Source organism: Salmo trutta, unplaced genomic scaffold (genome assembly GCF_901001165.1).
Source record: "Salmo trutta unplaced genomic scaffold, fSalTru1.1, whole genome shotgun sequence".
NCBI lineage: Eukaryota > Metazoa > Chordata > Actinopteri > Salmoniformes > Salmonidae > Salmo > Salmo trutta.
Window position 1 is genome coordinate 59,113 of NW_021822200.1, and position 27,431 is coordinate 86,543.

Sequence of the window (27,431 nt, forward strand, 5' to 3'; positions counted from 1 at the left end):
TGCTCTGTTGTCTGTTCCTCTGTAGTTTTTTCACCCCGGGAGGAACGGGCTTGGAGGCCTTCATCAGTTCAGCAGGGGTACTGGTGGTTGCCGTGTGCACCAAGAAGGAGTACATGACAGTGATGCTACCAGACTACTCTTTCTGTGACTCACTCTGGGTGAGTGACATCATCACTTTTCTGTAGGCTTGTCTGTGTCATAGAATTAAATATAGACCACTAGAATGGATATATCTCTATGGTCTGTATGGCTGGCTGCCGACAGGGTGAATTGTGGGAGATTGAGTCCCGTGTGTGTGTGTTCTGCCCACAGCACAGTATAGGTGTAGTCCATGTACCGGGGAAGAGGCCGTTTGGACAGAGTCTAGTTTACATCTATGTAGATGGACAGCAGAAACTATCAGCACCACTCAAGTACCCAACCATGACAGAGGTGAGAGTTACCATGAATTACATTGTGTGTGCGCATGTTGTTTATATACATTTGTGTGTGTGTTTTTGCCGTGAACTCATATTCAGTTCCCTGACTGTGTTTCTGCCCCCTCAGCCTTTCACCTCCTGCTGCATCGGCTCAGCAGGCCATCGGACCACCACGCCACCCCCCTCCCAAATCTCAGACCCCCCCTTGTCCGGGGCGCCCCCTTCCGCCCGCTCCTCCCTGGGGGGCATCCTGTCGACCCAGGGCTGGGGGAGCCTCCTGGGGGGCAAGCCTGAGTCGGTCACCAAGTTGATCTCGGCGGGGACGCAGGACAGCGAGTGGGGCAGCCCCACCTCCCTGCAGGGCCAGCTGGGTAGCGTCATGGTGTTCCATGAAGCACTGCAGCCCAACCACATCAAGGCCCTCTGCAGCCCCGGTGAGAGAGATGGGGAGAATCTAAATAGCATTTCCTTGATTCCTCACATCCTCTCTTCTCGCCTCCGTCTCAACCTACTGGATGAAATGGTCAGAAGGGAGGGACCTCTGATGTTCTCATCCAATGGGTTTTGAGGAGGCGACGAGAGAGGACGCAAGGATTCAGGGAAATGCAATTGGGTTTCTCCCATAGAACGATTTTAAAATGCATCCCTGAACATTCCTTCCTCCCTTCCTTGAGATAATCTCTGATCTAATCGGGATTGGATTATTGACTCTCCATTGATTCTCTCCCTGAAGTGTGCACCCGTTGACTCCTCTTCATGCTTTTACAGGCATTAGATTGATGTAAGCATTGGCTGAGAAAGTTTCCACCATATTTCTCACACCTCTTCATTTCTGTTGGATGTCCACTTCGGGGAGAAATCTCGTCAATCAGATGTTGTCAGAACAGCGATTTCTTCGAATGAAGAAAGGATGCATTTCATGAGCATTGGAACATGGCCAGGGATGTTATAGTAATGTTATCTTATCTTTGGTTGGTTTCCTTCTCTTCTCAGGGCCAAACTGCATTTCTCCTTTCAAGACCCAGGAGGCAGAGCTCGGTGACCTCGCAACTAAACTCCTGCTGCACTACTCCCCCAAGGTGATTGGACGAGGCTACTGTCAATCATTTACCTCATTACTCCCCGCCCATGCTTTATTATTACAGTCATGGATGTTAATGACTTGTCAGTTATGACAGGCATTGTAACAATTCATTAGTTCCCCTGGTTCCTATAGGCTTGTCAGTTATGACAGGCATTGTAACAATTCATTAGTTCCCCTGGTTCCTATAGGCTTGTCAGTTGTGACAGGCGGTGTAACAAGGAAATATGTCTCCTGGTTCCTGTAGGCTTGTCAGTTGTGACAGGCGGTGTAACAAGGAAATATGTCTCCTGGTTCCTATAGGCTTGTCAGTTGTGACAGGTGGTGTAACAAGGAAATATGTCTCCTGGTTCCTGTAGGCTTGTCAGTTGTGACAGGCGGTGTAACAAGGAAATATGTCTCCTGGTTCCTATAGGCTTGTCAGTTGTGACAGGCGGTGTAACAAGGAAATATGTCTCCTGGTTCCTACAGGCTTGTCAGTTGTGACAGGCGGTGTAACAAGGAAATATGTCTCCTGGTTCCTATAGGCTTGTCAGTTGTGACAGGCGGTGTAACAAGGAAATATGTCTCCTGGTTCCTATAGGCTTGTCAGTTGTGACAGGCGGTGTAACAAGGAAATATGTCTCCTGGTTCCTATAGGCTTGTCAGTTGTGACAGGCGGTGTAACAAGGTAATATGTCTCCTGGTTCCTGTAGGCTTGTCAGTTGTGACAGGCGGTGTAACAAGGAAATATGTCTCCTGGTTCCTATAGGCTTGTCGTAACCCCATCTGTCTGGACCTGTCCCCCAACCTCCTCCATGGGCGTCTGACTGGGAACAAGGTTGTCAACTGGGACATCAAGGTATGATTTAGGAATGACAACATATTCTCCTAATTTTATTGTTGAATATTTGATTGGCTGGTTGATGGGTGGTATGTAGTGTAGAGGTTACATAAGTCAATCAGTAGCTGCAAGATTCCTGTTTCCAACCCCAGCCAGGCAATAGGGTGTTGTCTTGGGGGATGGTTACAGGGCAAAATTATATTCAATGCAGTCTCTGATTATTTCCTCCTTTCTTATTCGGTCTCTGGTTAATTTTCCCCGTTCTGATTCTGCCTCTGGTTCATTTTCCCCGTTCTGATTCTGCCTCTGGTTCATTTTCCCCGTTCTGATTCTGCCCCTGGTTCATTTTCCCCGTTCTGATTCTGCCCCTGGTTCATTTTCCCCGTTCTGATTCTGCCCCTGGTTCATTTTCCCCGTTCTGATTCTGCCCCTGGTTCATTTTCCCCGTTTTGATTCTGCCCCTGGTTCATTTTCCCCGTTCTGATTCTGCCCCTGGTTCATTTTCCCCGTTCTGATTCTGCCTCTGGTTCATTTTCCCCGTTCTGATTCTGCCCCTGGTTCATTTTCCCCGTTTTGATTCTGCCTCTGGTTCATTTTCCCCGTTCTGATTCTGCCTCTGGTTCATTTTCCCCGTTCTGATTCACACTCCTGTGTTCAGGATATGATCAATTGCGTGGGAGGTCTACCTGTCCTCTTCCCCATCCTGGAGCAACTCACCCTGCTGACCTCTGAGAACCACACCGCTGCCGACCCCACGGGGTCAGAGTTGATCAGCCCCACCCCTGACGTGGCCACCTCCCCTGGGGATGGGGACTGGGTCATCTTGCCCTCCAACAGGTCCTCAGGTGAGTCCCCAAACACATGTTTAGCTTTAGGTGATAATACAAGCATTACAGTTATTGAACTGAAACTAAATGTGTGCCTGTGTGTGTTTCAGAGGCGCGTCTGGAGAAGAACCTGGTTGCCACGTTCCTGCTGGTGCTGAAGCACTTCCTGCAGCGTCACCCCATCAACCAGGAGAGCCTGCTGCACTCCCATGGAGTAGCCACCCTGGGGGGACTGATGCAGAAGGTTTAGACACTCTGTTAACGCTTTCTTTGTCTGTTTGTCTCTCTCTCACTCTGGCTCTTTCATTCTCTCTTTGTACATGTAGATGGGGGTAAAGTGACTATGCATAGATGATAAACAGTGAGTAGCAGCAGTGTAAAAAAGAAAGGGGGGGGGGGGGGTTGTCAATGTAAATGTTCCAGGTTGCCATTTGCTTAATTGTTGCAGAGGGAGGTGTTTAGTCCCATGGTCCTTAAATTAGTGATGAGCTTTGTGGGCACTATGGTGTTGAACGCTGAGCTCTTGTCAATGAACAGCATTCTCACATAGGTGTTCCTTTTGTCCAGGTGGGAAAGGCCAGTGTTGGAGTGCGATTGAGATTGCGTCATCTGTGGATCTGTTGGGGTGGTATGCAAATTGGAGTGGGTCTATGGTTTCTGGGATAATGGTGTTGATGTGAGTCATGACCAGCCTTTCAAAGCACTTCATGGCCACCGACATGAGTGCCACAGGCGGTAATCATTTAGGCAGGTTACCTTCGCTTCCTTGGGAACAGGGACTATAGTGGTCTGCTTGAAACATGTAGGTATTACAGACTCGGTCAGGGAGAGGGTTGAAAATGTCAGTGAAGACACTTGCCAGTTGGTCCGCGCATGCTCCGAGTACGCGTCCTGGTAATCTGTCTGGCCCAGCGGCCTTGTGAATGTTGAACTGTTTAAAGGTCTTGCTCACATCGGCTACGGAGAGAGTGTTCACAGTCGTCCGGAACAGCTGGTGTTCTCATGCATGCTTCAGTGTTGCTTGCCTCGATGCGAGCATAAAAGGCATTTAGCTCGTCTGGTAGGCTCGCGTCACTGCGTAGCTTGCGGCTGGGTTTTCCTTTGTAGTCCGTAATAGTTTGCAAGCCCTGACACATCCGACGAGCGTCAGAGCCAGTGTAGTAGAATTCAATCTTAGTCCTGTATTTACGCTTTGCCTGTTCGTCTGAGGGCATAGCGGGCTTTCTTGAATGCTTCCGGGTTAGTGTCCCGCTCCTTGAAAGCAGCAGCTCTAGCCTTTAGCTCAGTGAGGATGTTGCCTGTAATCCATGGCTTCTGGTTGGGATATGTACGTACAGTCACTGGGGGGGGGGGGCGTCGTCGTCGTCGTCGATGCACTTATTGATGAAGCCGGTGACTGAGGTGGTATACTCTCAATGCCATTGGATGAATCCCGAAACATATTCCAGTCTCTGCTAGCAAAACAGTCCTGTAGCGTAGCATCCGCGTCATCTGACCACTTCCGTATTCAGCAAGTCACTGATACTTCCTTCTTTAGTTTTTGCTTGTAAGAATTATGGTCAGATTTGCCAAATAGAGGGCGAGGGGGAGCTTTGTATGCGTCTCGGTGTGTGTAGTAAAGGTGTCTATAGTTTTTTTGTGACATGCTGGTAGAAATTAGGTAACACAAATTTAAGTTTGCCTGCATTAAAGTCCCGCCCACTAGGATGAGTATTTTCTTATTTGCTTATGGCCTTATACAGCTCATTGAGTGTGGTCTTAGTGCCAGCATCAGTTTGTGGTGGTAAATAGACTGCCACAAAAAATATAGATGAAAACTCTCTTGGTAGATAGAGTACCTCATGATAAGCTGTAGATCACACTATCTCAGGCGAGCAATACCTCAAGACCTCCTTAACCTCCTCTGCCTGCGGCTACGGAACCCTGACCTGTTCACCGGACGTGCTTGTTGCACCCTCGACAACTACAATGATTATTATTATTTGACCATGCTGGTCATTTATGAACATTTTAACATCTTGACCATGTTCTGTTATAATATCCACCCGGCACAGCCAGAAGAGGACTGGCCACCCCTCATAGCCTGGTTCCTCTCTAGGTTTCTTCCTAGGTTTTTGGCCTTTCTAGGGAGTTTTTCCTAGGGAGTTTTTCCTAGCCACCGTGCTTCTTTCACATGCATTGCTTGCTGTTTGGGGTTTTAGGCTGGGTTTCTGTACAGCACTTTGAGATTTCAGCTGATATACGAAGGGCTATATAAATAAATTTGATTTGATTAATATTAGACATCGCGCACCAGCTGTTATTGACAAATAGACACACCCCCACCCCACATCTTACCAGATGTAGCTATTCTGTCCTGCCGATGCAAGGAAAACCTAGCCAACTGAATATTTAATTGTGTCATCGTTTAGCTACGACTCGGTGAAACATAAGATATTACAGTATTTAATGTCCTGTTGGTAGGATAGTCTCGTGCGGAGATCATCCAGTTTATTTTCCAGTGATTGCACGTTGGCCAATAGAACGGATGTTTGAGGCAGGTTACACACTTGCCAACGATTCTCACAAGGCACCCCAATCTCCCCCCCTGTATTTCCGTATTTTTTTCACGTGAATGACATGGATTTGGGCCTGGTCTCGGAGAAGCTGTATATCCTTCTCGTCAGACTCATTAAAGAAATAATCTTCGTCCAGTTCGAGATCAGTAATTACTGTTCTGATATCCAGAAGCTATTTTCGGTCATAAGAGACCAGCAACATTTGTACAAAATAAGTTACGAGCAATGCAAAAAAAACACACAAAATACCACAGTTGGTTAGGAGTCCGTAAAACGGCAGCCTTCCCCTCCGGCGCATTATCAACTCTCTCACTCTCTCACTCTCTCACTCTCTCACTCTCACACTCTCTCACTCTCACACTCACACTCACACTCACTCTCACTAATTCTCTCTGTTTGCATGTGTGTTTTTCTCTCTGTGTAGCTGCCTGCCAGTCTGGTGGATGTGAGTGTCTTGGTGTCTGCTCAGCTCCTGGTGGAGCAGGTTACCTATGAAAAGAACCAACAGCTGCTGCAGCAACTCCACACACACCTTCTGTTCAACTTCAGCATCTGGAACCTGGGAGACTTCCCCCTGCGCATCGGTGAGCACCTGGGACCATCGGTCTGTGTGGGGGGGTTCACGTGTGAGTCGATATGAGAGTGTGATTGGTTGCAAATCCAGGAACAAGTTGAAGTTTGTTCCACCTGAGCAAGTCAGAGACCACTATGACACACCACATGCGTTTGATGGACCCTTTTTGTCTTCTAATGCTACATTCACCTGCTAGTCGGAACTCTGAACTTTCCGACTTGCTAACTGGTTGAACGCGGCACGTGTATAACTACGAGTTAGCAAGTCGGGAAATTTCAGAGTTTGCTAGTTCTGACTAGAACGTGAACACGGCATAATGCCTCTTAAGGGGAAAGTAATCCAAAAGTAACTGACAGTAATTAAGTTAGATTTTGGGTAATCCAAAAGTTCCGTTACTGATTCCATTTTTGACAGGGAGCTAGTAACCGTAATGGATTACATTTAGAATGTAACCTATCCATCCCTGTGTGTGTGACTCTTGTTTCTCGTGGTGATGAAGGTCACATCCAGTACATGTCCACCGTCATCAAAGAAAACAGGAAGCAGTTCCGGAAGAAATACGGAGTTCAGTTTCTACTGGACACCATTCGCCTTTACTACGGGTGGGACTCCATCTCCCAGAATGCTCAGCGTCTGGTTTTTACTCATGATTCATAATTGTCCTACTCTAGCTCCATCTGTTACATGAGATGTATGTATTGTAATAACTGTACAAGTTCTACAGTCAACTTGATTTGTCATAAAATAATATTTGTTAAATATATATATTTTTTAAATAAATGATTCTTAATCTGTTAGTAAGAGTGTCAGCAGGGAGGGAGATATTAGTGAAGACGACAATCAGACCATCCGAGCATCCCTCTGCGGCCTCCTGAAGTATTACATCAGCAAGGGTTTGACCCAGGAGGAGATGCACAGCATTCTGGGATACATCGCCGCCATCGGAGACGAGGAACAGGTGAGGGATGGATGGAAGGGAGGAACGGACAGATGACGGTCCATGACTTGTCAGAATCTTTGTCTCTGTTACAATATTACCACTAATGAAGCCATGCATCTTATCATGGATTAACATGTATAAAGCAGATGTCCTGTAGTCAGAGGACTCCCCTCCATATGAGTTCCATTGAAGACAAGATGGTTAAGACTGGCTATTACCCAATGTGGAAGACCGAGTGCAATTCAATCTCTCTCACTTATTGACCCTCTGAATAAACCTAAGTTGTCTTTAATATCCATGTACTGGAATAACACTTAGAAATCCTATGAGGACCATTGCTGTGGTGCCGATGAGGGAGCAGCTGCCAGCTCTGTGCCTGGCACAGTGGTGAGGGCTGTGTGTTTACAGCCTGCGGCTACACTAAGGATAGCCCTGGTCCCTGGCCTGCTGGTTACCTAGACCTCTGGAAGAAAGCTTTCCCCCTCTAATAGCCTTCAGCTGGCTGCTCTGTTTAACTGACTGTGGCAGGCCTCTGTCTCTCAAGGCCCAGCCTCCCATCCACTCACTTCACACAGGATTTATACGCCTGGCATTCAATGAGGATCTGTTTCCTGTGTGTCTGTGTCCTTCCTCTCTCCCTCCTTTCCTCCGGCTCTTTTTCCTGTCTGTCTTATCCTCTTACATAGGTTTCTATACACGGCCTGTGACATCATGGCATGTGACATATGCTCCCTGCAATGTCAAGTGTTCATCCTCCGCAGTTTCTTCTCTCCATCCTACCCATTATTAGACTGTTCTGTCTCCTCTCCATCCTACCCATTATTAGACTGTTCTGTCTCCTCTCCATCCTACCCATTATTAGACTGTTCTGTCTCCTCTCCATCCTACCCATTATTAGACTGTTCTGTCTCCTCTCCATCCTACCCATTATTAGACTGTTCTGTCTCCTCTCCATCCTACCCATTATTAGACTGTTCTGCCTCCTCTCCATCCTACCCATTATTAGACTGTTCTGTCTCCTCTCCATCCTCCTACCCATTATTAGACTGTTCTGTCTCCTCTCCATCCTCCTACCCATTATTAGACTGTTCTGTCTCCTCTCCATCCTCCTACCCATTATTAGACTGGTCTGTCTCCTCTCCATCCTCCTACCCATTATTAGACTGGTCTGTCTCCTCTCCATCCTACCCATTATTAGACTGGTCTGTCTCCTCTCCATCCTACCCATTATTAGACTGGTCTGTCTCCTCTCCATCCTACCCATTATTAGACTGGTCTGTCTCCTCTCCATCCTACCCATTATTAGACTGTTCTGTCTCCTCTCCATCCTACCCATTATTAGACTGTTCTGCCTCCTCTCCATCCTACCCATTATTAGACTGTTCTGTCTCCTCTCCATCCTCCTACCCATTATTAGACTGTTCTGTCTCCTCTCCATCCTCCTACCCATTATTAGACTGTTCTGTCTCCTCTCCATCCTCCTACCCATTATTAGACTGGTCTGTCTCCTTTCCATCCTACCCATTATTAGACTGTTCTGTCTCCTCTCCATCCTACCCATTATTAGACTGTTCAGTCCCTGAAACCTCACTCGTCATTTACTTGCTCTCTCCACTTAACTCAATCCTAGTGTGTGTGTGTGGGGGCGGGCGCCTTGGTGGAGTTGCTAACCAAATGTCTGTGTGTGTGTCCGTCTAGCTGTGTGGAGTGATAGAGTTGCTGCTAAGTTTGCTCCAGACCAGTGCTGCCAGGGACCAGCTTTTCCTGCTGCTGTTTGAGCCGGGGGCTGCCGACTCCTGCTATGCCCTGCTGCTCAACACCAAACACTCAGACCGCCTCCGAGAGCTCGTCTTCAAGGTGAGGGACCTCCTCACACATAACATAAACCTGTCCACACACACACACACACACACACAATACACAGGTATGTTTAAGTGTGTTGTGGTTTTGAGCGATGGGACTTCTGAATTTGTCTGTGTTGGACATGGAGAACTTACTGGCCTGGAAATGTTCTGGATTTATTTTTAAATGTAATATTACTTTGAATATGTGGAGTTGGTTATGTTGTGCAGATGAGTCAATACTTTCATTAGGTACTATACAAGACCTTTCTCTTTTGGACATTGAATGCTGCTAATGTAACATCATTTAATGGTCTTTGCCGTGTGTGAGTCCAGATGTTTGACCGCATGCTGCGCTGCGACCGTGTCTATGAGAAGAACAAGCAGAGGCTGAAGCTGAGGGAGGTGGGATACTCTGGTCTCTCCCTGCTCTTCTCTGACCTCCACATCACCCCCTCCCTCGTCAAGAGCCTGCTCAACCAGGTGCTCCACACAGGTGGGTGACGGTGTCCCTCCCACCCCTTCTCACACCCTGTCAGTGTCCACCATACCATTATTCAAATATGTTTCTGGGGACTAGATCACTCGATGGTTGGAGACGGCTCCTTCAACAGCCAATCATCAACGTCGTTTTTAAATTCCATTCAATAAATAGTTATTGTGTCCGAAGGGTAATTCATTTGCAACTTAACAAATACATACAAAACAGCAAACAAATTAAATAGTAAAAGGCAATACAAATGTTTTTTTGTTTTTTTACCCAAGTAATATCTACAGTAACGCAGGTGAAGTGGTTTCATTTCATTGGCCAATAAAAAGGAATTAGTCCTGACTCCGCTTTACCCAGTTGTCCCTATAGACCTTTGTAGATGTGGTGTTCAGCCCTTGCATAGTTTTGATTGGCTGGCTCTACTCCTGTGACTCCATGGGAGTGTGATTTAGTGGGCAATCAATGAAGCGTTGAGGGCTGAATGATTGGCTCGGGTGAGGCTGAAGTTGCAGGGAGTACAGACTGCAGAGAATGGCTTCCTCTCCATAAATAAATAAATGACTGGTGAGAGTCAGGGCGGTTCTGCAGTGAGGTTTGTGTGGGCAAAGGGCAGGAGAAGGAAATCAATGTTTCTCCAGTGTACTTCAGATTTACATTTTAGTCATTTAGCAGACGCTCTTATCCGGAGTGACTTACAGTAGTGAATGCATACATTTCATTAAAAAAAATTATCCGTACTGGTCCCCCGTGGGAATCGAACCCACAACCCTGGCGTTGCAAACACCATGCTCTACCAACTGAGCCACACGGGACCCGTGTTTTACCCATTCAGTTATATGGACAGATCAATTAGGGTTATGTTCAGCTGGGACAAAACGTTTAGAAACAGTGAGGTACTTCCTGAACACACATTTCTGCCTTCCGTTGCAAAATGTTTTTATACGGTGTGCCCTACTGAACATGACCCAGTACTATGGTGTGGCCCAACAGATAGAGATACAGTCAATGTGTACTCTACTAAATTATATGGCTATGGCTCATCATGTTGACCTTTGACCCCCCCCTAGATCATGTGGTGAGCTACAAGGACCTTATGGCCCTGGTCCAGCTGACTCACCGGGCCGGGCCCAGCGTACGCCTGCTCGTGTGCAATAGGGTGAGGGAACAGAGCACGCACACACACTAAGTTAATAAAACGACACACATACAGGTATAAGCCTGTCCTCAGGGTAGAAACAGACATCTTCCTACATACCAGATGTTGATATCCATAATAATTACATCACAACATCAACCATAAACGGAAATGCCTGATATTACTTTGAAATCTTTGAAATTAAGGTATTATAAAAGCGATTATGTGCTTGTGCTAAAATATCAGGTTTTGATCTTCATAAAGCTCTATTCTGTCCCTCTATCCATCTCCCTCTCTCTATCCTTCCTCCTCCCCCCTCTATCCTTCCTCCTCCCCCCTCTATCCTTCCTCCTCCCCCCTCTATCCTTCCTCCTCCCCCCTCTATCCTTCCTCCTCCCCCTCTATCCTTCCTCCTCCCCCCTCTATCCTTCCTCCTCCCCCTCTATCCTTCCTCCTTCCCCTCTCTCTATCCTTCCTCCTCCCCCCTCTATCCTTCCTCCTCCCCCTCTATCCTTCCTCCTCCCCCCTCTATCCTTCCTCCTCCCCCTCTATCCTTCCTCCTTCCCCCCTCTCTATCCTTCCTCCTTCCCCTCTCTCTATCATTCCTCCTTCCCCTCTCTCTATCCTTCCTCCTCTCTCTCCCTCGCTATCATTCCTTCCCTCCCTGCATCCCTCGTTCTTTCTCTATCCCCCAAAAAGATTTAATCATTGACATAAATAAATAACATAAAAGTAAGCGTAATACTCATTGAATAATAAATAACAGGTCAGTAATGTTAAATGAGCAGTAATGAATACTCAGGTAGTAATATTACTGCTCTCTCTCCCTCTAGCTGTACCAGCTCCTCCAGTCCCAGCAGGACGCGGCGCGGGAGATCTCCAGACAGCTGTGCTGGCAGGAGACCCTGATGAGGCTGTTCCTGCGCTCCCCCTGCGAGGGCGGCCCGGGGCGGGGCGATGCTGCCAGCACCTGCAGCCTGGACCTCAACCTCAGCCGGGGCAGCGGCAGCCGCCTAGAACTGCCCCTGGAGAGGAGGGGCCGAGCAGGCAGCGCCGGAAGACTGGTGGATGAAGACCGCCTCAGCATGAGCTCCAGAAGATCAGTGGATAGTCTTGAAAACGGGGATGTACTTTCGCTTCTGGACACGCCCATTAGTCAGATTGGGGAGGGCCAGTTGCTCAAGCCCTGGGCCTCTGGGGGAGGGAAAGCAGGGGGTTTGAGTTTGGACCTGTCCCACATGAGTGCCTATGAGGGCGGGGAGAGCGGCAACCAGACGCCGGGGAGCATGGTCAGCACGCCATCGCCGCTGGAGACGTCAGCCAAGGCCTTCCCAGATGCCTCGTCGGCGTCCCTCACCGAGGACAGCTTCCTGTTCAGCGACAACGTGTCATTGGGGGAGTCGTTCACCTGCGCTGAGGTGAGACACCTGTCTATAGTGGTTTCCTCTACTCTTCAGGGTAGCTGGCACGTCACAGTGGCTGTATATCAATAGACTAAAGTGGTTTCCTCTAGATGGTTTCCTGAAGGCCCTAGGAACAGTCTGGCACGTCACAGTGGCTGTATATCAATAGACTAAAGTGGTTTCCTCTAGATGGTTTCCTGAAGGCCCTAGGAACAGTCTGGCACGTCACAGTGGCTGTATATCAATAGACTAAAGTGGTTTCCTCTAGATGGTTTCCTGAAGGCCCTAGGAACAGTCTGGCACGTCACAGTGGCTGTATATCAATATACTAAAGTGGGTTCCTCTAGGTGGTTTCCTGAAGGCCCTAGGAACAGTCTGGCTAGTCACAGTGGCTGTATATCAATAGACTAAAGTGGTTTCCTCTAGATGGTTTCCTGAAGGCCCTAGGAACAGTCTGGCAAGTCAGTGGCTGTATATCAATAGACTAAAGTGGTTTCCTGAAGGCCCTAGGAACAGTCTGGCTAGTCACAGTGGCTGTATATCAATAGACTAAAGTGGTTTCCTGAAGGCCCTAGGAACAGTCTGGCAAGTCACAGTGGCTGTATATCAATAGACTAAAGTGGTTTCCTCTAGATGGTTTCCTGAAGGCCCTAGGAACAGTCTGGCTAGTCACAGTGGCTGTATATCAATAGACTAAAGTGGTTTCCTCTAGATGGTTTCCTGAAGGCCCTAGGAACAATCTGGCTAGTCACAGTGGCTGTATATCAATAGACTAAAGTGGTTTCCTCTAGATGGTTTCCTGAAGGCCCTAGGAACAGTCTGGCTAGTCACAGTGGCTGTATATCAATAGACTAAAGTGGTTTCCTCTAGATGGTTTCCTGAAGGCCCTAGGAACAGTCTGGCTAGTCACAGTGGCTGTATATCAATAGACTAAAGTGGTTTCCTGAAGGCCCTAGGAACAGTCTGGCTAGTCACAGTGGCTGTATATCAATAGACTAAAGTGGTTTCCTCTAGATGGTTTCCTGAAGGCCCTAGGAACAGTCTGGCTAGTCACAGTGGCTGTATATCAATAGACTAAAGTGGTTTCCTCTAGATGGTTTCCTGAAGGCCCTAGGAACAGTCTGGCTAGTCACAGTGGCTGTATATCAATAGACTAAAGTGGTTTCCTCTAGATGGTTTCCTGAAGGCCCTAGGAACAGTCTGGCAAGTCAGTGGCTGTATATCAATAGACTAAAGTGGTTTCCTGAAGGCCCTAGGAACAGTCTGGCTAGTCACAGTGGCTGTATATCAATAGACTAAAGTGGTTTCCTGAAGGCCCTAGGAACAGTCTGGCAAGTCACAGTGGCTGTATATCAATAGACTAAAGTGGTTTCCTCTAGATGGTTTCCTGAAGGCCCTAGGAACAATCTGGCTAGTCACAGTGGCTGTATATCAATAGACTAAAGTGGTTTCCTCTAGATGGTTTCCTGAAGGCCCTAGGAACAGTCTGGCTAGTCACAGTGGCTGTATATCAATAGACTAAAGTGGTTTCCTCTAGATGGTTTCCTGAAGGCCCTAGGAACAATCTGGCTAGTCACAGTGGCTGTATATCAATAGACTAAAGTGGTTTCTTCTAGATGGTTTCCTGAAGGCCCTAGGAACAGTCTGGCTAGTCACAGTGGCTGTATATCAATAGACTAAAGTGGTTTCCTCTAGATGGTTTCCTGAAGGCCCTAGGAACAGTCTGGCTAGTCACAGTGGCTGTATATCAATAGACTAAAGTGGTTTCCTGAAGGCCCTAGGAACAGTCTGGCTAGTCACAGTGGCTGTATATCAATAGACTAAAGTGGTTTCCTCTAGATGGTTTCCTGAAGGCCCTAGGAACAGTCTGGCTAGTCACAGTGGCTGTATATCAATAGACTAAAGTGGTTTCCTCTAGATGGTTTCCTGAAGGCCCTAGGAACAGTCTGGCAAGTCAGTGGCTGTATATCAATAGACTAAAGTGGTTTCCTCTAGATGGTTTCCTGAAGGCCCTAGGAACAGTCTGGCAAGTCAGTGGCTGTATATCAATAGACTAAAGTGGTTTCCTCTAGATGGTTTCCTGAAGGCCCTAGGAACAGTCTGGCAAGTCAGTGGCTGTATATCAATAGACTAAAGTGGTTTCCTCTAGGTGGTTTCCTGAAGGCCCTAGGAACAGTCTGGCTAGTCACAGTGGCTGTATATCAATAGACTAAAGTGGTTTCCTGAAGGCCCTAGGAACAGTCTGGCTAGTCACAGTGGCTGTATATCAATAGACTAAAGTGGTTTCCTCTAGATGGTTTCCTGAAGGCCCTAGGAACAGTCTGGCAAGTCAGTGGCTGTATATCAATAGACTAAAGTGGTTTCCTCTAGGTGGTTTCCTGAAGGCCCTAGGAACAGTCTGGCTAGTCAGTGGCTGTATATCAATAGTATAAATTGTCTTCCTTTCCTTCAGCTGCTCAAATTGGATATTTGAAAGCTAATTCTTGGTAGGGATCCAGATTACCCTATTGGTTTCTTCTGTATCCACCCTATTGGGGGCTTCTGTATCTACGCTATTGGTTTCCTCTGTGGTGCCAGAGTGTTCCTATGTCCCTCAGACACAGGGGACCCCTCTGTGTCTATCTGTACCTGGATGTGACTCACTGACTCCCTCCTCTCTGTCTCCCCCTAGCGGACGGAGGAGGAGCTGTCTCGCATGCTGCTGGAGATCGTGCTGTGCGTAATGTGGCGAGGCGTGGAGGGCTCGGACGACGCCGCCTGGCTGGAGCGGGGGCAGGTGTTCTCTGCCCTCACCAAGCTGGGCGCTACCAACGAGCTGCTGCTGCCTGTCGACCACATCAAGCTCAGGTGGACACAGGCATTTCTTACAGTTGATTTATTTCATTCCTAGTTGACAAGACTGAAAATATGCAGAATGCACAGTTCCATTTAGACAACAAACACGAGATATTACGTTCAATTAAAAAGGTCCAGTCTCACAAAGATATTAGTTTAAAAAGACACCATTTTGTTACTAAATATTCTTGCAGGGTGACGTGATGACTGTAGTGAGGAGTAGGAACCAGCCTGCAGGGTGACGTGATGACTGTAGTGAGGAGTAGGAACCAGCCTGCAGGGTGACGTGATGACTGTAGTGAGGAGTAGGAACCAGCCTGCAGGGTGACGTGATGACTGTAGTGAGGAGTAGGAACCAGCCTGCAGGGTGACGTGATGACTGTAGTGAGGAGTAGGAACCAGCCCGCAGGGTGACGTGATGACTGTAGTGAGGAGTAGGAACCAGCCCGCAGGGTGACGTGATGACTGTAGTGAGGAGTAGGAACCAGTCTGCAGGGTGACGTGATGACTGTAGTGAGGAGTAGGAACCAGCCTGCAGGGTGACGTGATGACTGTAGTGAGGAGTAGGAACCAGCCTGCAGGTTGACGTGATGACTGTAGTGAGGAGTAGGAACCAGCCTGCAGGGTGACGTGATGACTGTAGTGAGGAGTAGGAACCAGTCTGCAGGGTGACGTGATGACTGTAGTGAGGAGTAGGAACCAGCCTGCAGGGTGACGTGATGACTGTAGTGAGGAGTAGGAACCAGCCTGCAGGGTGACGTGATGACTGTAGTGAGGAGTAGGAACCAGCCAGCAGGGTGACGTGATGACTGTAGTGAGGAGTAGGAACCAGCCCGCAGGGTGACGTGATGACTGTAGTGAGGAGTAGGAACCAGCCTGCTGGGTGACGTGATGACTGTAGTGAGGAGTAGGAACCAGCCTGCAGGGTGACGTGATGACTGTAGTGAGGAGTAGGAACCAGCCCGCAGGGTGACGTGATGACTGTAGTGAGGAGTAGGAACCAGCCCGCAGGGTGACGTGATGACTGTAGTGAGGAGTAGGAACCAGCCTGCAGGGTGACGTGATGACTGTAGTGAGGAGTAGGAACCAGCCTGCTGGGTGACGTGATGACTGTAGTGAGGAGTAGGAACCAGCCTGCTGGGTGACGTGATGACTGTAGTGAGGAGTAGGAACCAGCCTGCAGGGTGACGTTGTGGCTGTTCAATGTGCAATATGTTTAGTGTTCAGTCGCATCAGTCTTGAAGAGTCTGGTTCTCTGGTGTTTATTCACATTTTGTTTGACACTATCTCTCTGTCTCGCTCTCTCTCTCTCTCTCGCTCTTTTACTTTCCTCTCCTCTCCTTCTGTTATCCCTCCCTCTCACCCAGTCTGATGGAGAGGATGCTGGAGTGGGCTGTGACTGACAACCGGGAGGCCACGGCGGCCATGTTGCCCCAGCACACCGAGAACGCTGTGCGGCTGCTCCACGTTGTGCAGGACTTCCTGCAGGCCGAGGGCCTGGTCAACCCCGCCCTGTGGACAGAGAAGGTATTGTTATTACTCCATCTTTGGCAGTATGTATGAATGTCATACCATTGTAAAGTGATAGTTCAGTGATTTGACATATGAAGACATTTGTTACATTGAAATCAGTCTATTGCCAAAGAGTGACTGCAATCCACAATTAGGCTATGTTAAATAATTATAAACCAATTGAATAACAATCCATGTAAGAGGTGATTTGATTCCATGATTGTTTTCTTCTAGGTCCTGGAGGAGACAGTGACTCTGATGGACAGTCTAATGGTGTGGTACTCGTCAGGGGCCCAGTGGCTGCAGCTGTCCCAGGTGGGCCTGAGGCTTCTGCTGGGCTTCATGGCCCAGGAAGAACCCCAGGTGAGAAGCTCTCCAGTGTCGCATACATACACACTTACATTTACATTTGAGTAATGTAGCAGGCGCTCTTTTCCAGAGCAACTTACAGTTAGTGGGTTCAACTGTACACTTCATACCTCTACTTTCAGTCTACCGGTGGTACTCAAACCTTTTCAGCTTCGTCCCCCTTGAGGGCGACCCGCCTCACCCTAAGTCTCATAGAAGGCACTATAACCCTCTATCACGTCCCCCCCACCCCTCTTATTTTAAGATACTATTCTCTATATGAACTATCAGGTCATCTTATTCAGAATGCTTGTCTTTATATCATGTTTTTATCACCTCCAGATAAGAAGTGTGTGTAAGTGATCTCCTCTCCTGCCAGGTGTGTGCCTTGGCCACAGCCAAGCTGAACGGCATCCTGCAGACCAAGAGCGTGGAGACTCAGGACGAGGCCTGTTACCTGCTGGGCAAGGTGGAGGGCATCCTGAGACGCTCTGTAGGGGGGCAGACAGAGGACACCTATATGTGCCTGGTGCCCCTGCTCCGCACGCTGCTCTCCAAGGTACACACACGCAGGCATAGACACACACACACACACAAAAAGACATGCATGATGAACAGTCACAATCAAGTAGAATCCGTATCAAACATTCCAAAGAGACTTGCTGACTGTTTTCTTAAATAACGGCAAAACCTTGGCACGTAGACAAAACATTTGTCACACCAAGGGCCGGTGCCTAGGACACAGATTAAACATAGTCCTGGACTAAAGAGAGATTTCAATGGATTCTCTGAATATGCTTTGTAGTCCAGGATTACTAGCCACCATTATTTAAATCGAATGAATAAAAACAAAATGCTTTTGGTCTGTAACATGTCAATACCTCACAACACTTTGTATTATTGTCTAATCTCTTGTATTATGTTGTTGTCTGCAGGTGAACAAGCTGCTGTACATGGAGCTGCACCTCCCCCAGATGCCTGACACCAACGGCAGCCCCTCCTTCTTCGAGGACTTCCAGCTGTACTGCAACTCCCCCGAGTGGAGGGTCTACCTCGACAAATACGTGAGGAGCTGGTTCAATGCCTTACTAAATCATTGCTAAGTCATTCAACTCTTGAAGAGCAGAAAGAAACGTATTGAGAAAATCCTTTTTTGATAAATCTGTCCAGTGCTGAGGGAGCGAGCCTGAGATGAACAGAACAAGCAGGTTTGATTGGTTCTCTGTCCTCAGATCATCCCCTACATGAAGCAGTATGAGATTGAGACGTTTAGTCAGGGTCATGAGACCATGGCTCTGTTCTGGAAGGAGTGCTATGAAAGCTTCATGGTCAACCTGCACAAGAGAGAGAGGGAGAGGGGAGAGAGCAAGATGCGCTTCCAGGTCAAACACAACACACACACACACACACACAGATCCGAGTAAGGTCCACTTTCTAGTGAGCTGCCAGTAATACTGCTGTAACATGGAAATGTAATGTCAGGTCACAGTAACACAGAGCATATTGCCTTGTGGTGTTCTACACACCAGAACACACTGACTCCCTGTTCCTCGCCCCGCCGTCCCTCAGGAGCAGTTTGTGGAGCCCTTCTCTCGGCGCGGCCGGCAGGAGAACTTGCGATACAACAGCATGCTGAAGCAGCTTCACAGCCAGCACAGTGCCGTCCTCAGGCAGTGGAGAGGAGCACGCCGCAGCCTGGTGTGTGAGAGAGGCCCCTGGGCAGACAGGTACCGGCCACACACATTCTAATATATATATCTACATATCATATATACAGTATTATATATGTTTATAGGACTTCTTTGGTAATTACCTCAACACCACAGCAAACGCATGATCAGCCAAAGAACTGTTGTCCACTGTCCTCCAGTCAATCAATCAATGCAGTTTATTTTATAAACCCTTTTTTTTACATCAGCAGTTGTCACAAAGTGCTTTACAGATACCCCTCCTAAAACCCCCAAAGAGCCATCAATGCAGAGGCACAGTGGCTAGTGGCTAGGAACAACTCCCTAGAAGAGTTTCTGGGTATCTTTCTTACGTTCAGTTTGTTCTTCAGTTCATGCAACTTGGTTGACGTTCTCCTGTCTGTTGTTTTCTCAGGCAGCAGAGTGAGATGCACTGGCGAGTGTCCAGCGCTGAGAACTACTCCCGCATGAGACTCAAACTGGTGCCCAACTACAACTATGAGGACCACCGGCAGGCCAGCGCTCTCAGGGACAACCTGGGTAAGAGAGGCAGCTTCACTGGTTCCCTTGACAACAGACAGATAGGCATCGCTGGAGTCTGATTAAACCACCATGTTAGCTGCAGACACTGACCCTTTTTCTCTTCCTCCTCCTCTTCCATCTTCCTCCTCCTCTAACTCTTCTTCTGCCTCTCGTTCCTCCTCTTCCTCTCCCTCGTCCCCCAGGTGTCCAGCAGCAGAGGGTGACATCTGAGTCGTTACTGCTGGAGGCGGTCAAGCAGGTAAAGGTCAGCGACCTGGAGGATGACATTCTGGAGCTGCCTGAAGACGACCCCGCAGCGACAAACAACACGTCAGTACACTCTCAACGTTGTCTACAATTGTTGTCTGTCGTAGACTGTTGGGTGGCTTTGACTACAAACGTGAATGGACTTGGTCACCGATCTGTCTGTTTCTATCTCTGTCTCGCTCTCTCTTTCCAGGGGGGAGGTGGAGGAGGCAGGCCAGAAGGAGAAGCTGGTTCTGTGGGAGGACTGTGAGCTGGTCACCCAGGTGGATGTCAGCCCTGGACGTCTGGAGCTCACCACCCAGCACATCTACTTCTATGACAGCAGCACAGAGAAGGAGGAGGGTGAGGAGAGAGAGAGGAAGATAGGAGGGTCGTAGGGGTTAGAGGAAGGGTTCTCCTGAAAGAGGAGGGAGGAGAGGAAGAAGGGATGAAATAGTGGTTTTAGAGGAAGAGTTGCTGTTAGTAAGAAGGAGAGAGAAAGGAAGGCTGAAGGAGAGTGAGCGAGTGGAGCAGGAGTTGATAAACCAGAGGTTATGGATGGGTTATGACTAGACATGTACAATAGATACATACCTCACTGATAGACTCTCATTGTGCTGCTCCCACATGCAATACACATCATATATTAATACGTCATGTAATGACGAAGGGTTAAGATTAGGGCCTGGAGTTTTGCCATGGTCAAGTACCTAGTTAGGTCAAACTCCTGGCCTTATGTATGATACATAACCAACCCTCTGCTGTCTGTCCTTCCAGGTGTTGGTCAGGACTTTAAGTGGCCTCTATCTCAGATCCGGGAGATCCACCTGCGAAGGTACAACCTCCGCCGCTCGGCCCTGGAGATCTTCCTCATAGACCAGACCAACTACTTCCTCAACTTTAAGAAAGAGGTCAGGCCAGTTCTGGTATCTGCTTTTTACCTGGATTGAGAACGGTGTACCCCCATCCATTTCACAACTTGGTCTATTCCAGAACTAGCACGTCACCTGATTCAACTCGAGGGCTAGTCCTGGAATAGACCAAGTAAGTAGATGGGGAATGTTTGAGGAGCGGTTTGAAAACACTTATGTAGGAGGAATGACTACATAGGCCTGGAGTACTGGGGTGTGTTGAGTACAGTAAAACGTTAAGAACAAATAGAACCTGTACTACTCCCTATTCTACATGACAGGCCATCATATCTGTTCTACATAATATATTTTGATCTGAGCATTCTGAAAGATTTCACGCTTTTGAACAGACCCCCTCATGTTGGAATGGTCTGTGTGGTTTGATTGACAGGTGCGGAACAAGGTGTACAGTAGGATGCTGCTGCTGCGCTCCCTCAGCCTGTACGGCACACGCTCACCACAGGAGCTGCTCAAGGCCTCCGGACTCACACAGGTTAGGGGTCAAAAGTTCACATGGGAGATCAAGGTCGTGTTCAGTAGGGAGGAAGTGGTTTGAAACGGAGGTGATACTCCCTGAACTGGTCTAATAAGAACAGATGTATTATTTTTTGCAAAACGTTTTGTTACGTTATGCCCTACTGAGCATGACCCATGTTAAGTTGTCAGTATGGTCTCAGGTATTGTGTTGACAGGTTGTGTTAAACCTCTCTCTCTCGCTCTCGCTCGCTCGTCTTTGGTAGAAATGGGTGAACCGAGAGATGACCAACTTTGACTACCTGATCCAGCTGAATACCATCGCGGGCCGAACCTACAACGACCTGTCTCAGTACCCAGTGGTACGTTCTGTTAACACGGACCCTATGGGGGAAGATGTGGAATATACCATCTTGGTGCTCTTTTAAGGGGTGTTCATGGTTTAGTTAATTGTGTGTGTGTGTGTGTGTGTGTGTGTGTGTGTGTGTGTGTGTGTGCGTGTGTCCAGTTCCCCTGGATCCTGTCGGACTACACGTCAGAGGAGCTGGACCTGACAGACCCAGGGGTGTTCCGGGACTTGTCCAAGCCAGTGGCCGTACTCAACGAGCGGAACGCCAAGGCTGTCCGGGAGAAGTACGTTCTCTCAACCTCTCTCACTGAGCTGGTGCTGCGTCTACATACCTGCATTATGTCACATGTTCCAGGGTGGCAGTGTGTTCATTCATTCTCTTCACTACTTAAGTGTCCTCGTCCGTAGAATTAGACTTACTGCAATACAACACTTTATTACCGTTGAGGAAATGTCTCGATGAGGGCAATAACTGGATTCTATTCTAGTAAATATAGTAAGTCATTCTAATGTTCAGTCCACGTCTCCCTGTCTGTAGGTATGAGAGTTTTGAGGACCCCACGGGGACCATCGACCGGTTCCACTACGGTACCCACTACTCCAACGCAGCAGGAGTCATGCACTATCTCATCCGCGTGGAACCCTTCACGTCCCTCCACATCACGCTACAGAGTGGACGGTAAGCAATGGCTTTTGGTGAGGGGGAATCAGACTAGACAACTCAGGCCAGAAGTTAACAGCATTAAAGTCCGTAGAGTTATCAGTGCTGGGGTTGTACCAGTCAAATTACTGTGGTCTGAGCAGCTTTGTGAATTCTAGTCATTCTACTTCTGTGATTACGCGTGTATTCCAACTGACAATCTGCTGTATCTATGCTCTTGTCTGGAGAGGTGCTATTGTACTGATGTCAGTAAGGCCAGGGGTCTTTCCCTCACCAAGCTACAGCCTTACTAGATCCACAGTTTGTCTTGGTCAGGTCACATGGTCAGCAAAACCATCTGGTCTCTAGTAGCCTTCCCTGTAGCTCAGTTGGTAGAGCATGGTGTTTGCAACACCAGGGTTGTGGGTTCGATTCCCACGGGGGGCCAGCACAGAAAAAAATAATAATAATAATTATGAAATGTATGCGTTCACTACTGTAAGTCGTTCTGGATAAGAGCGTCTGCTAAACGACTAAAATGTAAATGTAAATGTAAAATGTAGTACTATGGTATTCTTTAAGAGCATTGGCTGTTGGTCTTCCTCCCTCGGTCCAGGTTTGACTGTGCGGACCGTCAGTTCCACTCCATCCCAGCTTTGTGGCAGACCCTCACGGACAACCCCAACGACGTCAAGGAGCTCATCCCAGAGTTCTTCTACTTCCCAGAGTTCCTGGAGAATCAGAACGGTGAGATGAGCTCCATGTCTGTAGAGAATCACAGACACACTGGCTATGTTGATTGACAGACCGTACGAACACGCCTCCTGTTGTGGTGTTCACACAGTCAGAGAAAATCTAGATCATCTCAACCGGACCGGTTCAGATTGTGGAACACTGGAACTTGTTCAAATTGGACAAAATCTATAACTGACCCAATTACACCCTGAATTGTACAAATGGAGAATCTCAGTTTAAAACTTTATTTTGTCTGTTTTATTTTTATCCGGTCACACTGCCACTCTGATGGAATCCACTTTCACTCCCCTGTCCTTTGTTCATCCTCCTCTCTCTCTCCCTCTAGCCTTTGATCTAGGGCGCCTGCAGATCTCCAAGGAGAGGGTGAATGATGTCATCCTGCCTAAATGGGCCAAGTCTCCAGAGGACTTCATTTATAAGCACAGGAAAGCCCTGGTGAGCCTCCTTTTCTCATGGACAGTCACCATTACCATAATGCTTTATCCCAAGCGGAGAGAAAAACCTCTGTAACCCAATTGGATCACACACATTCTTTTATCATGATGTGCAGGAGAAATGCATTCCACAGAGAGTAGTATTTAGTGATTTATTGCTGTGGGGCTTATATATGTGTGTGTGTCTGTCTCTCCGTGTGTGTTGGCCTTTCTCTGTGTGTGTGTGTGTGTGTGTGTGTGTGTTGTGTAACAGGAGTCTGAGTACGTATCGGCCCACCTGCAAGACTGGATTGATCTGATCTTCGGTTACAAACAGCGAGGCCCCGCGGCCGTGGAGGCACTCAATGTCTTCTACTACTGCACCTACGAAGGTACAGATGCTAACACTAAACCCAAAGACTCCCACTCATACAATAGCTCTGATGCTAAAGAAACGCTGCACCTGTGGAGGTACAGTTACATTTTGGTCATTTATCAGATGGTCTTACCCATAACATCTTACAGGAACGGATGCTAACACTAAACCCATAGACTCTCATTGATACAATAGCACTGATGCTAAAGAAACGCTGCACCTACGAAGGTACGGATGCTAACACTAAAACCCATAGACTGTTACAATAGCACTCATGCTAAAGAAACGCTGTTCCTATGAAGGTACGGATGCTAATACTAAAACCCATAGACTGTTACAATAGCACTCATGCTAAAGAAACGCTAGATTGCTATATTATAGCACTTTACTGAAGCGTTTGTCTCTGGTTTTGCTGTAGGGGCAGTGGACCTGGATGCCATCACTGATGAGAAGGAGCGTAAAGCTGTAGAGGGGATGATCAGTAACTTTGGACAGACACCCTGCCAGCTGCTCAAGGTACTGGGAAACACACAAGGCTTGACCTGACCAGGAGAAACCTCCCAGGCCTTCCTGGTGATATGAGCCCATTGGAACACTGAAGGATGAACCGGTCAATTAGGAATCATTGGGAATGAGGCTTTAACGGGTTATTTAGAACAGTGATTCTCTGGTCTTTGAGGACCTTCAACAGTACTCATTGTTGTAGCACCAGACAAACACCTTATTAAACTAGTCAACGGCTTGGTGATTGGTGTAGCCAGGGCTACAACAGAAATGGGTGCTGGTGGGGTTACTCAGGGATATTTAACTGAGAATCGCTAGTTTAGAACAGGTGTTTTAGATGGGCTGTAGTGATGTATTGTCTGTGTGTATAGGAGCCACACCCTGTACGTCTTTCTCTGGAGGAGGTGGAGAAGAGGAAAGGTCGACTAGACGCCTCGCCCCTCAGCATCTTCCAGCACCTTGCCGAACTCAAGTCCTTCTTTGTCGAGGTTCGTTTTGAAAACACACACACCAAAGCATATGATCATGACCCTCTTTGTTGGTTATTGTAAAGTACTTTATGAAAACTGTTTTATTGAAAAACGACTTCATAAATAAATGTTGATTTGTAGGGGATCAATGACAACGTGCCTCTGGTGAAAGCTGTGGTCCCCAAGAACCAGTCCCACTCCTTCATCACCCAGGGCAGCCCAGACACTATGGTGACCCTGAGTCAGAACTGTCTGATGGGAACCCACGGCTGGCTGCCTTATGACAAGAACATCTCCAACTACTTTACCTTCATCAAGGACCCCTCCGTGGCCAACCCCAAGTCAGTCCCTCCCCAACACCGCCCCCTCTTCTACTTGAAACTGTGGGGCGTTGTAGTCTGACTGGGAGACCGGGAGCCCTGTTTGAGTTCTTACCTCCATTCCTTGATGTAATCACTCATCTGAGAATGTTTGGTTTGTCACAGCAGTATGATGGAAACTCTGCCATGACGTATCCAAGCACATACAGATCTGTGATCATCTCCAGGATGGGAGACAGACAGACAGAATGCACTTTAAACGTTTTGGAACAGACCCTTGGAGGGCACTTGATGTCATTACTTGGTCATAAAGTTGTTCTGTGAGTTATGTATCTGAGGTCTCCTCCTCTCTGCTCCTCCCCCTCTCTCTCTCTAGGACCCAGCGGGTCCTGGGCGGGCCCTTCTCTCCAGGCGTGGAGGTGACGGCAGGTCTGTTTGTGGTGTCCCATGACGGGAAGCTCCTGTTCAGCGGTGGCCACTGGGACAACAGCCTGAGGGTCACCTCCCTGGTCAAGGGAAAGACCGTGGGACATCACATCAGACACATGGGTATAGATGGATCACACGCATACATGCATACACGCACACACACACACACACTCAGACACACACACACACTGTCTGTACATACAGTATAGTAATTATTTGGTGTCATCTCTCCTCTCTCTCTCTGCAGACATAGTGACGTGCCTGTCGACAGACTACTGTGGGATCCACTTGATCTCCGGATCCAGGGACAACACCTGTATGGTGTGGCAGGTGCTGCAGCAGGTGAGATCATGAAAGCTGAGGGTTTATTGGAATACACTACACTGACTAGAAAGCATTTGTACTGCATTGTTACTGTGGAAACGTTTGACTTTAGTACACACAAAAAAGGTTGTGAAACAGTTTGACACAGATATCCGCTTTCGGTTGCAAACTGTTTTATTACTGTATGCCCTGCTGAACACTACCCAGGTGTATGAGTGTGTGACTGAATATGTTGTGTGTGTGTCCTACAGGGAGGTTGTCCAGTGGGGCTGTGTCCCAAGCCGGTACAGGTGCTGTATGGACACACTGACGAGGTGCTGAGCGTCAGCATCAGCACAGAGCTGGATATGGCCGTCTCTGGATCACGGGTAAGAGGGTTGGAGGGGCTGAAGAGGGTGGGTTGGTAGATAGATGGATCTTGCTGATATTTTGTTTGTGTACCAGGACGGGACGGTGATCATCCACACGGTGCGTCGGGGCCAGTACATGCGGTGTCTGCGGCCGCCCTGTGAGAGCTCCCTGCCTGTCTCCATCCTGCACCTGGCTATCTCTTATGAGGGGTGTGTGGTGGTTCACACCTGTGTAGAGGGCAAGGCCACGCTCAAGGTACACTAACACATATTCTTAATAGGTGACTTTGTTCGTTTGTCTTCTCTAAAATCTTAATGTGTTTTGGTGCAGGAGTCTGACCAGGCAGCGTGTGTGTGTGTGTGTGTGTGTGTGTGTGTGTGTGTGTGTGTGTGTGTGTTTGTGTTTAGACGGGATGCCCAATTCAGATCTTTTATTCACGACCAATTAGATCAGCTCTGAGAAAGATCTGATGTGTAAAGATCTGATGTGATTGGTCAACGAACCAATTAGTGGAAAAAATATCAGAATTGGGCTGACTGAACGCAGCCATAGTGACTTACTTGATGAGTGAGCTACTTGTTGAGCTATAGAGGGTGAGTGAGTTATTTACTTAGTGAGTGAGCTACTTGGTGAGTGAGTTATTTACTTAGTGGGTGAGCTATAGAGGGTGAGTGAGTTATTTACTTAGTGGGTGAGCTATAGAGGGTGAGTTATTTACTTAGTGAGTGAGCTACTTGGTGAGCTATAGAGGGTGAGTGAGTTATTTACTTAGTGAGTGAGTGACTGACTTAGTTGGTGAGTTAGGAAGTATGACGTACTGTACCATGGTGCTTAGCGAAACGCTAGTTGACCACTAGATGGTACATTATGATTGGGTCCTGGTGAATGATTGTCTCTGATCCTGTCTCTGTTTAGGATAAGAACGGTCTGCACCTGTACTCTGTCAATGGGAAGCACCTGTGTACGGAGGGGCTGAAGGAGCAGGTGACAGACATGTGTGTGTCCGGGGAGTACCTGGTTATCGGCAGCGAGCAGGGCTTCCTCTCCATACGAGACCTGTACAGGTAACCTTGTTTCCTGTGTTTGTCTGTGTGTGCGTGACTGCACGCATGCATCTACAGGGTTTTTGCTGTATCAAAAAGGGTCTTAGGTGGTAAGGGTGGCAATGGGCCCGGCTGAACGGCTGATTTTAAAATCATATATATTTTTAAGCCCATTTCCTGCATTTCTACAAATGTCTCCATTGAGCTGAGAGAAAATGTTGCAGTATTAAAGCTAATTTCCTGCAATTCTATTCATTTTACCATGTCTAATACTGTTATTTTACTCAAACATAACAATATTAATACTTCTAAATTCATTGTTTTTAGAATTTTCAATTCTCCCTGTGTAGTTTTTATTTTGGTGATTTGTTAGTTCTCAAAGATTATAATTATTTTAATGCATACATAGTTCATTATTATTATTATAATGTATATGATTTTTCTCTCTTTAGACTTAGGTGGCCCATAAAACACACAGGCAGCCCTCCCAAGGATTTTAGTGGTACATATATCAGGGATTTTTCTATCTGTCTAACCCAACCCTTCACTCTCTCTCTCTCCCCTCCCCTTCTCTCTCCCCCGGGCAGCCTGTCCCTGTGTGCCGCCCCCATGGCGATGCGCGTGCCCGTGCGCTGCGTGTCCGTCACCAAGGAGCAGAGCCACGTGCTGGCGGGCCTGCAGGACGGCAAGCTCATCATTGTGGGCGTAGGCAAGCCGGCCGAGGTAAAGAGCTCGTTCAGAAACTACATCGCCCAGAGCCTGGAGGGCTCACCCCTCATGGCAATGCCACTGCTCGCCCCGCTGAGGGTGCGCTCGCCCGCCCGCAGGC

General features: G+C 47.9%; 1 protein-coding gene across 2 annotated transcripts in view; it reads left to right on the forward strand.

Annotated features, from left to right (window-relative positions):
- Positions 1-27,431, forward strand: part of LOC115180886 (neurobeachin-like protein 1) — a 61,581-nt gene that overhangs the window by 29,421 nt on the left and 4,729 nt on the right. For both annotated transcript variants that reach the window (XM_029743027.1, XM_029743028.1), the window contains 41 exons: positions 26-158; positions 313-432; positions 547-853; positions 1,413-1,498; positions 2,252-2,341; positions 2,982-3,168; positions 3,261-3,394; positions 6,133-6,292; positions 6,782-6,884; positions 7,081-7,240; positions 8,921-9,079; positions 9,400-9,559; positions 10,621-10,709; positions 11,522-12,106; positions 14,763-14,938; positions 16,294-16,453; positions 16,673-16,801; positions 17,166-17,345; positions 17,722-17,850; positions 18,019-18,168; positions 18,356-18,513; positions 18,890-19,014; positions 19,200-19,326; positions 19,457-19,605; positions 20,020-20,153; positions 20,545-20,646; positions 20,894-20,989; positions 21,136-21,260; positions 21,515-21,655; positions 22,233-22,363; positions 22,698-22,807; positions 23,060-23,177; positions 23,580-23,677; positions 24,037-24,153; positions 24,277-24,476; positions 24,832-25,004; positions 25,132-25,226; positions 25,460-25,576; positions 25,653-25,814; positions 26,475-26,623; positions 27,190-27,325. In XM_029743027.1, the coding sequence (XP_029598887.1) occupies positions 26-158; positions 313-432; positions 547-853; positions 1,413-1,498; positions 2,252-2,341; positions 2,982-3,168; positions 3,261-3,394; positions 6,133-6,292; positions 6,782-6,884; positions 7,081-7,240; positions 8,921-9,079; positions 9,400-9,559; positions 10,621-10,709; positions 11,522-12,106; positions 14,763-14,938; positions 16,294-16,453; positions 16,673-16,801; positions 17,166-17,345; positions 17,722-17,850; positions 18,019-18,168; positions 18,356-18,513; positions 18,890-19,014; positions 19,200-19,326; positions 19,457-19,605; positions 20,020-20,153; positions 20,545-20,646; positions 20,894-20,989; positions 21,136-21,260; positions 21,515-21,655; positions 22,233-22,363; positions 22,698-22,807; positions 23,060-23,177; positions 23,580-23,677; positions 24,037-24,153; positions 24,277-24,476; positions 24,832-25,004; positions 25,132-25,226; positions 25,460-25,576; positions 25,653-25,814; positions 26,475-26,623; positions 27,190-27,325 (6,160 nt within the window). The remainder of the gene's footprint in view (positions 1-25; positions 159-312; positions 433-546; positions 854-1,412; positions 1,499-2,251; positions 2,342-2,981; positions 3,169-3,260; positions 3,395-6,132; positions 6,293-6,781; positions 6,885-7,080; positions 7,241-8,920; positions 9,080-9,399; positions 9,560-10,620; positions 10,710-11,521; positions 12,107-14,762; positions 14,939-16,293; positions 16,454-16,672; positions 16,802-17,165; positions 17,346-17,721; positions 17,851-18,018; positions 18,169-18,355; positions 18,514-18,889; positions 19,015-19,199; positions 19,327-19,456; positions 19,606-20,019; positions 20,154-20,544; positions 20,647-20,893; positions 20,990-21,135; positions 21,261-21,514; positions 21,656-22,232; positions 22,364-22,697; positions 22,808-23,059; positions 23,178-23,579; positions 23,678-24,036; positions 24,154-24,276; positions 24,477-24,831; positions 25,005-25,131; positions 25,227-25,459; positions 25,577-25,652; positions 25,815-26,474; positions 26,624-27,189; positions 27,326-27,431) is intronic.